This window comes from Bos grunniens, chromosome 2, assembly GCF_055505025.1.
Source record: "Bos grunniens cultivar Pamir isolate PY7600 chromosome 2, Bosgru_T2T1.0, whole genome shotgun sequence".
Taxonomy (NCBI): Eukaryota; Metazoa; Chordata; class Mammalia; order Artiodactyla; family Bovidae; genus Bos; species Bos grunniens.
The window spans coordinates 38,780,827-38,796,406 of NC_141166.1; the positions used below are offsets into that span (position 1 = coordinate 38,780,827).

The window sequence follows — 15,580 nt, forward strand, 5'->3', positions numbered from 1 at the left end:
CATTCAGAAAACTGAGATCATGGCCTCAGGTCCCATCACTTCATGGCAAACAGATGAGGAAATGATGGAAACAGTGACAGATTTTATGTTTTTTGGGATCCAAAATCATTGTAGACTGTGACTGCAGCCATGAAATTAAAAGAGGCTTACTCCTTGGAAGAAAAGTTTTGACCAACCTAGACAGCATATTAAAAAGCAGAGACATCACTTTGCCAACAAAGGTCCGTCTAGTCAAGGCTATGGTTTTTCCAGTGGTCATGTATGGATGTGAGAGTTGCACTGTGAAGAAAGCTGAGCACCGAAGAATTGATGCTTTTGAACTGTGGTGTTGGAGAAGACTCTTGAGAGTCCCTTGGACTGCAAGGAGATCCAACCAGTCCATTCTAAAGGAGATCAGCCCTGGGTGTTCATTGGAAGGACTGATGCTGAGGCTGAAACTCCAATACTTTGGCCACGTCATGCAAAGAGTTGACTCATTGGAAAAGACTCTGATGCTGGGAGGGATTGGGGGCAGGAGGAGAAGGGAATGACAGAGAATGATATGGCTGGATGGCATCACCGACTTGATGGACATGAGTTTGAGTGAACTCCAGGAGTTGGTGATGAACAGGGAAGCCTGGCGTGCTGTGATTCATGGGGTCACAAAGAGTTGGACACGACTGAGCGACTGAACTGAACTGAACTGAACTGATGTGAAGTAAATCAGTCTGCAATGTTAGAAAATAAACTTCATGGAACAGTATGGAGGTTCCTTAAAAAACTAAAAATAGAACTACCATATGATCCAGCAACCTTACTCCTGGGCATACATCAGAGAAAATCATAATGCAAAAGAATACATGCACCCCAATGTTCACTGAAGTATTATTCACAATAGCCATGCTATGGAAATAACCTAAATATCCATCCACAGAGGAGTGGGTAATGAAGATGTGGCACATACATACAATGGAAGATTATTCAACCATAAAAAGAATGAAATGATGTCATTTGCAGCAACATGAATGGACCTGGAGATTATCATACTAAGTGAAATCAGACAGAGAAAGACCAGTACCATGATTATTGCTTATATGTGGAGTATCAAAATGATACAAATGAAGAACTTTCCTACAAAAGAGAAACAGACTCACAGGTGTAGAAAACAAACTTACCAGAGGATAAAGGGAAGGGAAGGATAAATTGGGAGATTGATGTTGACATAGACACACTACTATATATAAAATAGGTAAGTTTTGGAAAACAAAAAATAAAATTGATAACTAATAAGGCCTACTATATACCACCTGGAACTCTACTCTGTAATGACCTATATAAGAAAAGAATTTTTAAAAGAGTGTTTATAAGTATATGTATAATTAATTCACTTTGCTATGCAGCAAAAACTAACACAACATTGTAAATCAACTGTACCCCAATACAATGTTTTAAAAATGGAGTATAAGCTACACAAATTTTGAACTGATATGTTGTACACCAGCCTGGAGGAAAACCCAAGCCCGTATTCTTGCCTGGAGAATCCCATGGACAGAGGCGCCTGGCGGGCTACAGTCCATAGGGTCCAAAGAGTCAGACAGGACTGAAGCGACTTAGCACGCAGGCACGTTGTGCACCTGACACTAATACTGTCAATCAACGACTTCAATTAAAAAATAATAATAATAAGGAAAAAAAAATCCTAAAAAGGAAAAGAAAAAATACTTCATGTAAGTTTGTGAGTTTGTGTTTGGGTGTATTCCTGAGGCTCCAGAACTTATACCGGTTCCTCAAAGCGGTTCAGAACACTGAAAAGAACTGCTTAGATACACAACGCCTTAGGAAAAAGTAACAATTTCCCGCCTGGAGTCTTTCCTTTGGTAAGATTCCAGGGACTGGGCGGGGCGTGTCCCAACGCTGGGCGACTCACCACCGCAGACACTGGGGATGGGAGATTGCAGACACCGCTCCGGAAGCACGCTCAGGGGGCAGGTACCAGGGCGGCTGCGCGACGCTTTACGGGCGGGACCCGGGTAAGGTTCAGGGATAGTGCGGGCCCCTCGCCCTGCGCGCTCTGAGTCCCGAGGAGACGTGTCCGTTGCCCCTCCGGCAGCCCTCGCTGTCCCAGCCATGGCCAAGCGCCTCCTCCGCGGGACCCTGCGCTTGTGGGGTGGCCGCGCTCCACCCTGCCTGCCGCCGGCCTCGAGGTGAGTGCCGGCTGGGCTCCAGCTAGTCCGGCCCCGGGGCTGCAGGGCCGGGCGGCGACCCGCACACCACCCCTGGGGACTGGAAACCAGGCGGCCGTGCTCTCGGGGCCGGCGGTCTCGCAACCAGGGGCTGCGGCTTAGCTGTCGGGGCGAAAGTGAGTGGGAGAACAGGCTGGGCCTTGCTCCTGGACTCCCAGAACCTGGTGGGACCCACAGCGGTTAGCAGGGCGGGCGCCGGCCTAGCAGCTTCAGCGCGAGCACAGCCAAAGGCGGCGGGAGGCGCGGCGGGGTCGGGGAGGGGCGGGGGGGTGGAATCCCCCAATACTCCTGTGGCTCCAGTCTAGCCCGTCTGGATCCGAGGGCCGCAGTGGGCACGGTGAGTCCGCATTTCCTAGAGTTCTTACGAAGCGTTGACGCACCCTCGGACACAGTTGGCAAGAGTTCGAGGCGCGACCTCTGGTCCAATTAGATCTGTGCCAAAAGGCACAGCCAACTTGTGAACTTGTGAGGGGGACTTTCACTGCCTCCCAGATCTCTAGAAAAGAAAGCACATGCAGCGATGCTGGCCTAGAGAAGACATCCCAGGACAGGAAACGACCTGGTGATGGCCGCATTAGATAAGGAAATTAAGACTTAACAAATCCTTTAGTAAGTTAAATACATGGGAATTAATGGAGACTGTTTCTAAGTGACTCGGTGATTATTAAGGTAATGTTTCGATTACCTTTCCATACCGGCTGACACCTCAAATACAGTCATTGGATAAATAAACTGGAAGTACTTGTTTATTTATTCATTCCCTATGTGAAAAAAGTGACACGATGAATAAATCAACTTATGGCGGCATTATGGCGACTCTGGCGCAGTGCTAAAGAATCCGGCCTGCCAATGCAGGAGAGGTGGGCTACCGTCCATGGGGTGGCAAGAAATCAGATGGGACTGCACACACACAAGATGCTGTGGGAATGGAAACAAATTTCCTGCTGCTCCTGAGGAGGGCTGGGAAGGCTTCATGGAGGAGTAACTTTACTTTTCGATACACATACTTTTCTAAGCTTTCCCCCAAACTTCATAAGACAGTGATGCTCAAATTTTTGGATTTTAAACTTTGTGCTGTTAAACTTTGTTGTTTAGTCGATAAGTCTGTCGGACTCTTTGTGACCCCAGGGACTAGCCTGCTGGGCTCCTCTGTCCATGGGATTTCTCTGGCTAGAATACTGGGGTGGGTTGCCATTTTCATCTTTAGGGCATCTTCCCCACCCAGCTATTGAACCCACATCTCCTGCTTGGCAGGCAGATTCTTTACCACTGAGCCACCTGCAAAGCCTGCTGTGAAAATGAGAGGGCCTCAAAGATCTTTTGTTTACCTCAGTTTTATCTATGGACATTGATGTCAACAGATATCTACAACTGGAAAATATTTTTTTTATGTACCAAAAATCTTTATTCTCACATCTGATACCGAATCCGTGGCTGCAAGTAATATGTCACAATTTTGAGAATAAAATGTCCCATTGTCTTCATTCTTTGGAAGTCTTTAGTCACAAAATTACAGCTTATTTTCATAGCAAGATAAGGGAATTAGGTTGGAAGGGGATTAAGGAGTTACACTGATGATAAAAGGGGAGCACTTTTCTGAGCATATCCTTTCAGATTAATTTACAAAAGTAATGACAGAACCGTGATTTCAGTGAAAATCAACATAAGTTATACCTTAAAAAAAAATCAGTTCAGGAATACTAGGTGTAAGACAAGCGTGCAAAATTCGAAAATGTGAAATTTTACAAATATTTAGTTCACATAAAAGTAGCTCATAACATGTTAACATACACAACATTTTTACAAAAAGCAACTTTTCCACAAAGAAAAAAGTGAGAAGAGTGACATTGTTTTGCACTTTTGTAGATCCCTTAATATCTGGCTTAATAGAAGACAGCCTGCTTTTCTTTTTTTAAACTTTTTATTTTATATTGGCATACAGCCAATTAGCAATATTATGATAGTTTCAGGTGGACAGCAAAGGGACTTACATGTATGGATACATGTATCCATTCTCCTCCAAACTCCTCTCCCATATCAGTCTATCAGTTCAGTCGCTCAGTTGTGTCTGACTCTTTGTGACCTCATGGACTACAGCACACCAGGCTTTGCTGCCCATCACCAACTCCTGGAATTTGTTCAAACGCATGTCCATTGAGTCAGTGATGCCATCTAACCATCTCATCCTCTGTTGCCCCCTTCTCCTGCCTTCAATCTTTCCCAGCATCAGGGTCTTTTCCAGTGAGTCAGTTCTTCACATCAGGTGACCAAAGTATTGGAACTTCAGCTTCAGCATCAGTCCTTCCAATGAATATTCAGGACTGATTTCCTTTAGGATTGACTGGTTTGATCTTGCAGTCCAAGGGACTCTCAAGAGTCTTCTCCAACACCACAGTTCAAAAGCCCCTCCCGTATAGACTGCTTCTAACACTGAGCAGAATTCCCTGTGCTATGTATGATAGATCCTTGTTGGTTATCCATTTAAAATATAGCAGTCTACATGTTGATCACAAACTCCCTGCCTATCCCTTCTCCCATCCTTCCCCCAAACATTCCCCCTCCTGAGTTCCTTCTCTTAAGTCTGTAAATTAAGACTGCCTGATTTTCATACCTGCTTCTTCATTGTCTATTGTGATGTTTTGGTTGATGGATGGGAAGAATGAGCTTCCCAGGTGGCGCTAGTGGTTAAGAACCCGACTGCCAAAGCAGGATATGTAAGAGACACAGGTTCGATTCCTGAGTCTGGCAGATCCTCTGGAGAAGGGCATGGCAACCCATTCCAATATTCTTGCCTGGAGAATCCCATGGACAGAGGAGCCTGGAAGGCTCCAGTCTATAGAGTCACATGGAGTTGGACACCACTGAAGCAACTTAACACACACATAGGAAGAATATTGGAACAGAGGACCTGAGGGACCCTCTAAATAAGTCAGAGGCTCTAGGTTTATTATAACAGGTGTCGACCAAAAAAATATAGTCACAATCTGAAAGTAGAGAGTTATTTTATTTGGTGGAAATGTTTAGGACTCCAAGCCCGGGAGACAGCCTCTCAGAAGCTCTCAGAAAACTGCTCCAAGGAGGCAGGAAAGGAGTGAGGCTATATATAAGTTTGCGACAAAGACAGACGGCAGTCTGAACATCAAAGATCAGGTATCAAATTAAGGAATTTAGCATTCTATGTATGGGAAGAGGCAAGCCTCTTGGCTCAATGAGTTCATTCCTTCACATGCACCTCAGCTATCTGGGGCCAATCCTGTTTCTTTGTTCACCTTGCTTCTTGCATTCCCCCAGCTCCTCAGCAATCATTGTGGGGGATGGCAGCATCTGCTGGATCTCAGTTTGGGGAGCCTTCTTTCACTTTTGGAGGCCAGAAATCACTGATGGCTGTGACATTTCTTGTTGATTAATATGGCAGGAGATATTTTCATTTCACACAGGCTTCTTAAACTTTAAGGTGCATGTGAATCATTTAGGATACAATATTAAAATACAGTGAGGCCTGAACAGCATGCATTTGAACTTCGAGGGTACACTTACATGAGAATTTTTTTCAGTAGTAAACACTACAGTACTACACAGTCTTTGGTCGCTTGAATCCAAGGATGCAGAACTGTGCTCTGGAGGAATCTCAATAATGGAGAGCTGATGATGGGGTACACATGGATTTTTGACAGTGTGAAGGTTGGGCATCCCTCACCCCTATGTTGTTCATAGGTCAAATATGCTGACTGATTCAATAGGCCTTGGATGAGACCTGAAATTATGTATTTATCACCAGCTCCCAACCTGAAGGTACTGGTGGAGACTGTCTCCCTTCTTTTATAATGTAAATGAGGCTTACGGCAGAAAGTGAAGAGGAACTAAAAAGCCTCCTGATGAAAGTGAAAGAGGAGAGTGAAAAAGTTGGATTAAAGCTCAACGTTCAGAAAACGAAGATCATGGCATCTGGTCCCATCACTTCATGGGAAATGGGGAAACAGTGGAAACAGTGTCAGACTTTATTTTGTTGGGCTCCAAAATCACTGCAGATGGTGACTACAGCCATGAAATTAAAAGACACTTACTCCTTGGAAGAAAAGTTATGTCCAACCTAGATAGTGTATTGAAAAGCAGAGATATTACTTTGCCAACAAAGTTCTGGCTAGTCAAGGCTATGGTTTTTCCTGTGGTCATGTATGGATGTAAGAGTTGGACTGTGAAGAAAGCTGAGCGCCGAAGAATTGATGCTTTTGAACTGTGGTGTTGGAGAAGACTCTTGAGAGTCCCTTGGTCTGCAAGGAGATCTAACCAGTCCATTCTAAAGGAGATCAGTCCTGGGATTTCTTTGGAAGGAATGATGCTGAAGCTGAAACTCTAGTACTTTGGCCACCTCATGCGAAGAATTGACTCATTGGAAAAGACTGATGCTGGGAGGAATTGGGGGCAGGAGGAGAAGGGGACGACAGAGGATGATATGGCTGGATGGCATCACCAACTCGATGGACTTGAGTTTGAGTGAACTCCGGGAGTTGGGGATGGACAGGGAGGCCTGGTGTGCTGCGATTCATGGGGTTGTAAAGAGTCGGACACGAATGAGTGACTGAACTGAACTGAACTGAACTGAGGCTTAAAAAAATTATGATAATAATAATAATTAGAGTCTAGCCTTTTAGATTGGTAGCAGTTTAATGCATTAGGAAAACAATGAACAATTTATTCAGTACAGATTTCCTGGTTTTTGTGGGGAGAAATGGGGCCAATATGTTTAGTACTGGTTCCTTGGTCTTGGGAAAAAATGAATATTCCAAAAACTTACTGCCAGGTGTTTTGATTTTCTTCCCCCTGCACATTCTGTTTTGAACACTTTTGACTGATCTGAAAGTCTTTGTTCTTTCTGTGTCACACACTTTCCTGTGTCTTAGTGTGTTTTATTTAGAAATGTTGCAAATATTTCCTTTATGTTACATGGGATATAAAATTTTAAGATCCAGGAAGACCCAAATATAAGTTTCACTCTATTATTTACTAATCATGCTGACAAATGATTCAGAGTCTTCAAGTCTCAGTATCCTAGTCTCAGCACATTTTTTCCCTTGAGGAAAACCCCAAGTATGGACCAAGACATTGTGTGTTATAAAGAAATTGGAACCAATCCTTTCAGTAGAGAATGAAGTAGATTTTATTCTATCTATTGCTGTAATGTTACAGTGGTGTGCAAGACCTTTGCTTGCTATTGTATCCCAAGTTGCCTGAATGGTTCCTAGTACATATTACATACTCAGAAAGTATTTGTTGGCTATATTAATAAATAAGCTATTAAAAATGATGATTTGGAAGACAGAGTAGCAAACCAGAAAAATATCAGTGAAGATAAATGGCAGATCAGGTATAACAATTGTACTATTAAATGTTCTCAACTAAAGGTTACCGCTTAAAAGACATCTCAGACTGTATTAACAAATAAGCCTCAACTAAGAGTTGCTTATAATAGGTAAGCCTAAAGCAAAATGACACAATATACATATTAAGTGTATTAATCAGCTCAGACTTCCATAACCAAATGCTATAGACTAGGTGGTTTAAACAACAGAAATCTATTCCTCATAATTCTAGTGACTGAATAGTCCAAAATCAAGGTACTGGCCAGTTCATTTCTTGGTCAGAGCCATCTTCCTGGCCTGTTGTTGTTCAGTCATTCAGTCGTGTCCGACTCTTTGCAACCCCATGGAGCATGCCAGGCTTCCCTGTCCTTCACCATCTCCCGGAGCTGGCTCAAACTCATGTGCATTGAGTCAGTGATGCAGTCCAACCATCTTACCCTCTGTCGTCCCCTTCCCCTACCTTCAATCTTTCCCAGCATCAGGGTCTTTTCTAGTGAGTTGGCTGTTCGCATCAGGTGGCCAAAGTATTGGAGCTTCAGCTTAGCATCAGTCCTTTCAATGAATATTCAGGACTGATTTCCTTTAGGATTGACTGGTTTGATCTTCTTGCAGTTCAAGGGACTCTCAAGAGTCTTCTTCAACACCACTGTTCAAAAGCATCACTCCTTCAGCACTCAGCTTTCATTATGGTCCAACTTAAGGAATCTCTGTCCATAGTTCTTCAGGCACTCTGTCTATCAGATCTCATTCCTTGAATCTATTTGTCACTTCCACTGTATAATTGTAAGGAATTTGATTTAGGTCATATCTGAATGGCCTAGTGGTTTTCCCTATTTTCTTCAATTTAAGTCTGAATTTTGAAATAAGGAGTTCATGATCTGAACCACAGTCAGCTCCTAGTCGTTTTTGCTCACTGTATAGAGCTTCTCCATCTTCAGCTGCAAAGACTATAATCAATCTGATTTCAGTATTGACCTGATTTCCTGGCCTGTAGACAGCCGCCTTCTCCCTTTGTCCTCACTAGACCCTTCCTTATGTGTACACAGAACTGTATCTCTCTCTTCCCCTTCTTATAATGTAAGTCTAGCTTCTTGGTTTAGATTCCAGCTTTAGGACCTCATTGAACTGTAATTACCTCCTCAAAGCCGTATCTCCAAATACCATTACATTGGGTGTTTGAGCTTCAACATATGAATTGGGTTGAGGAGAGGGAAGCGAGTGCAATTTAGTCCATTGCATTTCAGTTCATTGCATTAAGCAAAGACAAAAATAGCCCATTTCAGGGGGAAAAAAATGCCTAATTGCCAATAAAGAAGAGTTAGTCTTTTCTGGACTAAGAAGAAGAGGAAGAAAAGGAAAAGGAAGGAAAGGATAGGATCAGATCAGAGTCTAAATAAGGAAGAGAGAAATCCAAAAACAGTATCATGCATAACAGAAAAATACTTTTGGGCAATATTCAAATATATGATAAAAAGTTTTTTTAGATGTGAGCTCAAAAGGTACCAAGTGGTACACAGAATTTTGAAATCTTTTTAGGTGTACCCCTAAGGAGGGGGAAGATCTGAATTCAGACCATTTAACAAAAGGAACTACAGAGATGTCTTTTTTGAAGCCTGGTATGGGGCACTGCCGGAAAATCCCATGGATGGAAGAGCCTGGTGGGCTGCAGTCCATGGAGTTGCTAAGAGTCGGACACGACTGAGCGACTTCACTTTCACTCTTCACTTTCATGCATTGGAGAAGGAAATGGCAACCCACTCCAGTGTTCTTGCCTGGAGAATCCCAGGGGCAGGGGAGCCTGGTGGGCTGCAGTCCATGGGGTCGCACAGAGTCGGACACGACTGAAGCGACTTAGCAGCAGCAGCAGCAGCATGGGGCATTGCAGGGAGATGAAAGGCCAGTTTCCAAAGATCTTGAATAATTCTGGACTAATCACTACAGAGACTGGTGGGCATTTTGATATCGCTTTACAATTAGGTTGTAATGTAGCAATAAAAACCAACACGGTCCTGCTGATGTATGGCAAAAACCATCACAGTATTGTAAAATAATTATCCTCCAATTAAAATTAATCAATTAAAAAATCATCACAGTTTGCATGTTATATACCTGATATTTGAAATTGTATAATTCTGGATAAAATATTGATGGGGATTACATTATTTTAAATATTGTACATTACATGAAAACATATCAATATTATTCTTCCTGACTTGCATGGGAGATTCCACATATAAGTGATGGCTCAGATGGTGGGGAGTCTGCCTGCAATGTGGGAGACCCAGATTCAATCCCTGGGTTGGGAAGATCCCCTGGAGAAAAGAATGGCTACTGGCTCCAGTATTCTCGCATAGAGAACCCCACGGAGAGAGTAGCCTGGCAGACCATGGAGTCTCGAAGAGTCAGACACGACTGAGCAACTGACTACATGATGATGATTATTCTGTTGTACTATTTGAATTGTACCTTATTTAGTTGATATCGGGTAAATTTTACATTCTTTAATCAGCATCACATGACAGTGCTAGTCTACCTCAGCTCACATGTGTGATTAGTTCTAGGCACGATGTCCTCTTTATGGATTTGGAAGTAAAGTTTGAATTGAATCAGGGTAAGCTACTTCTTAACCTCATTAATGGAGGCAGATCCTAAAGTGGTTCTGCTCAAATCTGAACCAGTTTGTACGATTTCAGACTCTCTGCTTGTCTCTAAAGTGCCTCGGGGGCAGGGGGGATGGTGATGAGGGGGTAGAGTTGAGGGGAGTCAGAATTTTTTCCATGTTATCCTATAGAATTAATTTTCGATGTTGTTCAATGACATTAATTTGGATGTGAAGAGTAACCTTTGACTGAGTTTTCTTAATGTGTTTGTATTTTTAAGATGTTCTCATTCTGGAGGTGAAGAACGTCTAGAAACTTCTTCTGCTAAAAAATTAACAGATATAGGAACTAGAAGAATCTTCTCTTTAGAGCATGACATTTTCCGGGAAAGTGTAAGGAAGTTTTTTCAAGAAGAAGTGATTCCTTATCATGCAGAGTAAGTGGGACATTTTCTTTTATTTTTTTTTTAATTTTATTTTCTTATTTTTACTTTTTTTTTACTTTACAATATTGTATTGGTTTTGCCATACATCAACATGCATCTGCCACGGGTGTACACCTGTCCCCCATCCTGAACCCTCCTCCCACCTCCCTCCCCATACCATCCCTCTGGGTCATCCCAGTGCACCAGCCCCAAGCTTCCTGTATCCTGCATCGAACCTGGACTGGCAATTCATTTCTTATATGATATTATACATGTTTTAGTGCCATTCTCCCAAATCATCCCACCCTCTCCCACAGAGTCCAAAAGGCTGTTCCATACATCTGTGTCTCTTTTGCTGTCTCGTATACAGGGTTGTCATTACCATCTTTCTAAATTCCATATATATGCATTAGTATACTGTATTGGTGTTTTTCTTTCTGGCTTACTTCACTCTGTATAATAGGCTCCAGTTTCATCCACCTCATTAGAAGTGATTCAAATGTATTCTTTTTAATGGCTGAATAATATTCCATTGTGTATATGTACCACAGCTTTCTTATCCATTCATCTGCTGATGGACATTTTCTTTTAAAGTAATACACATTAGAAGTCCAAGAAGGACTGTTTTCTAGAATGCTCTTTGTTGTTTCATAGAAACAGTACTGTGTTCAGTACTTTGTTAACATTTTTACCACTCTTCAATATAATAATGTAAGGTTACGGGATTCTTCAACTAGTTCAAGGGCTTTCCTGGTAGCTCAGCAGGTAAAAAACCCTCCTGCCAATGTAAGAGACTCAAGTTCAATGGCTGCCCGTTCCAGTATTCTTGCCTGGAGAATTGCATGGACAGAGGAGCGTGGTGAACTAACTGTAAGCTACCCATCCATGGTGTTGCAAAGAGTTGGACACAACGGAGTGCACATGCATGCATAAACTAGTTCAAAGCTTCTTAAATGAATTTTAAAATACACAATTAAAAAATATATGTTAAGGGGCTTTCTTAGTGGTCCAGTGGTCAAGACTTCATCTTCCAATGCAGGGGGTGCCAGTTTGATCCCTGGCTGAGGAGCTAGGATCTCACATGCCTTGTGGCCAAAGGACCAAAACATAAAACAGAAGCAATATTATAACAAAATCAACAAATACTTTACAAAATTAAAGATACTTATATGTTGACCTAAGACAAGTTGATTGCCTGTTATTTCTCTAGCAAAGAAAAAAAAAATGGGTTTATTCAGGATGAGCAGAGAATTGCAGTTCAGGGTCAGCATCCACAGTGATCTGTGTGCAAGACCCCTTACAGCAAGGGAAGGAGAGCATGTTCATAGAGAGGAAAAGGAATTTGGGAGGGCTGGGATAAACACAAAGCCCATGGTTTTTCAGTGGCTGAGCCCTTGCTGGGAAAAAGGAGTCTTTCTTATTCCTGTTGGGCCCTACTGTTGTCACAGAGTATGAGAGCACCCCCTTTATTATCTTAAATTAAGGGACCATTCCTGCTCAAAATCATTCATAAATTCAAATTGTAGCCATTTAAATAATATGAAAACACTTTTTCTGATTTTAAAATGTTTTGTTATTTGCAGATGGGAGAAAGCTGGAGAAGTGAGTAGGGAGCTTTGGGAAAAAGCTGGAAAACAAGGACTACTTGGTATCAATATTGCAGATCACCATGGTGGCATTGGGGGGGACTTGTATTCATCAGCTATTGTTTGGGAGGAGCAGTAAGTATGAAAACATTTGAAGTTGAATCTTGTTTTGTTCTCTCTCCTTTCTGAGATGATTTTAAAATAATTTCTAATCTTCTTATAAGATCGAAAATCTCCTTTTAAGTTGATAAAGTAGTTGCTTCATTTCTAATTGACCCATGTGACTGTTTCAGAGATTTCAGTTGATAAATGGGGAAAAGATTTGAACTATCAATTCATCAAAAAAAAATGCAAATAGCTTTTTAAATGAAAAAGTTTACCCTTTCTACCAATCAAATGCAAATTAAATTATATCTAGAGATATATCATTTTGAGTACAAAAGGTAGTCCAAATGAAAAGTCATAATACTCAGTGCTGACAAGCTTGCAGGTAAAAGTGACTCATATACTCTTGGTGACATTATATATTGGAGCAATAAGTGCTTTGGTGATTAAAATCATGGCTACATAAAAAATGAAAATATTTATACTCTTTGGATGCCATTTTGGGGAATTTGTCTTTAGGAAATAATTTGTTAGAAAAAAAATAACAGCTATGTACAAACATCATTGCCTTGTTAGATTATAATCCCTCAAATTTGGAAGCAATCTAAATGTACGGCAGTGGGAGAATGAATAAGCATATTTGTGCCATGACCACAGCTGTATTCAGTTAGTTCAGTCACTCAGTCACGTCCTACTCTTTGCGACCCCATGGACTGTAACACACCAGGCTTCCCTGTCCATCACAAACTCCCAGAGTTTACTCACACTCGTGTCCATTGAGTCGGTAATGCCATCCAATCTCAGTCATCCCCTTCATCCCCCTTCAGTTTTTCCCAGCATCAGGTCTTTTCCAATGAGTCAGTTCTTCACATCAGGTGGCCAAAGTATTGGAGTTTCAGCTTCAGCATCAGTCCTTGCAATGAATATTCAGGACTGATTTCCTTTAGGAGAGACTGGTTGGATCTCCTTGCTGTTGGCCTCTCAAGAGTCTTCTGCAACACTGCAGTTCAAAAGCATCAATTCTTCAGCACTCAGCTTTCTTTATAGTCCAACTCTCACATCAATACATGATCACTGGAAAAACCATAGCCTTGATCTGATGGACCTTTGTTGACAAAGTAATGTCTCTGCTTTTTAATATGCTGTCTAGGTTAGTCATAACTTTTCTTCCAAGGAGCAAGCGTCTCTTAATTTCATGGCTGCAGTCACCATCTGCAGTGATTTTGGAGCCCCCCAAAAATAAAGTCAGTCATTGTTTCCACTATTTCCCAATCTATTTTCCATGAAGTGATGGGCCCTGATGCCATGATCTTAGTTTTCTGTATGTTGAGCTTTAAGCCAACTTTTTCACTCTCCTCTTTCACTTTCATCAAGAGGCTCTTTAATTTTTCTTCGTTTTCTGCCATAAGTGTAGTGTCATCTGCATATCTGAGGTTATTTATATTTCTCCCAGCAACCTTGATTCCAGCTTGTGCTTCATCCATTCCAGCATTTCTCATGATGTACTCTGCATATAAGTTAAATAAGCAGGGTGACAGTATATAGCCTTTATGTACTCCTTTCCCAATTTAGAACCAGTCTGTTGTTCCATGTCCAGTTCTAATACAGCTGTATTAGAAATACATATATCCTTATGGCAAAGGTCATTTGCTAAAATGAATATAGTTACTGTGTTTAGGGTAATACAGTTGTAGGTGGTAAATTTTTTTTAATGTTTTATCTTTTAATTCGTTAAATAAGTGATCATTGAGCTCTGCTAGAGCACTGTTATTATGTTAGAGCCAGAAATTAAAAGGTTAGCAAAAACAAAGAGAGAAAACCTTCAGGAACTTCATGGGTTTGTGAGGAGACAAGCTATCACCACATAATGTGATAAGGGTTTAGTACTGCCCTTTGAACAACTATTTCCTGGCTACTGGCTGCCAGAAACATACAGAAGTGGATGATGAAGGAAGACTTCAACGAAAACTTCATACCTTTTGTGAGAAATGTATGGCCACAGACACTGACACTCTAGGTGAAGAAAAGAAGGATTATGTGGTCCAAATCAGTGGGAATAACAAACAGGGTTTCCCATGAAGCAAGGTGTCTTGACCCATGACCAAGGTGTCTTGACCCATGACCCATGACTGCTACTGAGTGAAGGGCATTCCTGTTATAGACTGAGGAAGACCAGAGGAAAAAAGTGCACATCTGTACGGGTTTGCATTGTGGATGCCAATCTGAGTGTTCTCAATATGGTCATCGTTAAAAATAAGGAGAAGGATATTTCTGGACTCACTGATATTGTTGTGCCTCATCCCCTAGGGCCCAAAAGAGCTAGCAGAATCCGAAATGAATACGATCAGACATCAAAAAAAAAAAAAAAAAAAGACCTTCTAGTACTCGTTGTTTTCTAATTAAGAATCAGAGGAACTAAAAAGAGAAAAAAAATAACTGTGTTGTGCTTTAAATTGTCTTCTCTTTTTTCCTTCTAAGAGCATATTCAAATTGTACAGGCCCAGGTTTTAGTCTTCATTCAGATATCGTCATGCCCTATATTATAAACTATGGTTCAGAAGAACAGATTAAGCGCTTCATCCCTGAGATGGTTGCAGGGAAATGTATTGGTGCCATAGCAATGACAGAGCCTGGGGCTGGAAGGTAAATCAACTTTTGGTTGGTTTTGAAATCTCAGAAGCAAGGTCCTAACCACAAATATGAATGAGTATAGGCCTTGTTATGGTCTGTAAAAATCAGGCTACTCTATGAATCTCAATCAAATATTCATTTGTATAAACAGTTTAGAATATATCAGACATGATTTTTCAGTGCATTTATGTGAACATTCCTTATATTAGTTAAATGTCAATTTTTATAATGGTGTAGCAGTGTAAATTATCACAGTAGATACATAACAACATTTGCATAGTTTATTTTTTACCAATTAATGAATTTTTTAATCAATTCTTTCAATTATAGTGATTTGCAAGGAATAAGAACAAATGCCAAAAAGGATGGAAGTGACTGGATTCTCAATGGAAGCAAGGTCTGTAAAGAATGGCTTCCATAACTCTCCTGTCTGGAGTCATGCTGTGGGTAACAAAGCCTTAAAGACTACTCATCATTGAGTCTTCTCAGATCTCTGATTCACATGGGAATTGTTTACTTGAGCTGGCACAGGAACTGAGCTGATTTGTTTTGGAGACAGTAAGAATTGTACAGCATTCATATTACCTGAGATATATTCCTTTTTGTTCTGTTTGCTTGTTCTCTCACTAATATGGAAAATGTTGTTTTAGCT

General features: G+C 41.3%; 1 protein-coding gene across 23 annotated transcripts in view; it reads left to right on the plus strand.

The window, feature by feature from the left end:
* Positions 1-1,848: 1,848 nt before the first annotated feature.
* Positions 1,849-15,580, plus strand: part of ACADL (acyl-CoA dehydrogenase long chain) — a 41,399-nt gene continuing 27,667 nt past the window's right edge. For 5 of the 23 annotated variants that reach the window (XR_015142501.1, XR_015142494.1, XM_086342020.1 and 2 more), the window contains exons 1-5: positions 1,849-2,009; positions 10,463-10,618; positions 12,190-12,327; positions 14,776-14,940; positions 15,259-15,325. Coding sequence is in view for 15 of the 23 variants with exons in the window: in XM_086342020.1 (XP_086198146.1) it covers positions 1,924-2,009; positions 10,463-10,618; positions 12,190-12,327; positions 14,776-14,940; positions 15,259-15,325 (612 nt within the window). In the remaining 8 variants the exon portion in view is untranslated. Of the gene's footprint in view, positions 2,184-10,462; positions 10,619-12,189; positions 12,328-14,775; positions 14,941-15,258; positions 15,326-15,580 lie in introns of all 23 variants that reach the window. The other 18 variants (XR_015142502.1, XR_015142497.1, XM_086342026.1 and 15 more) reach the window with 5 other exon arrangements.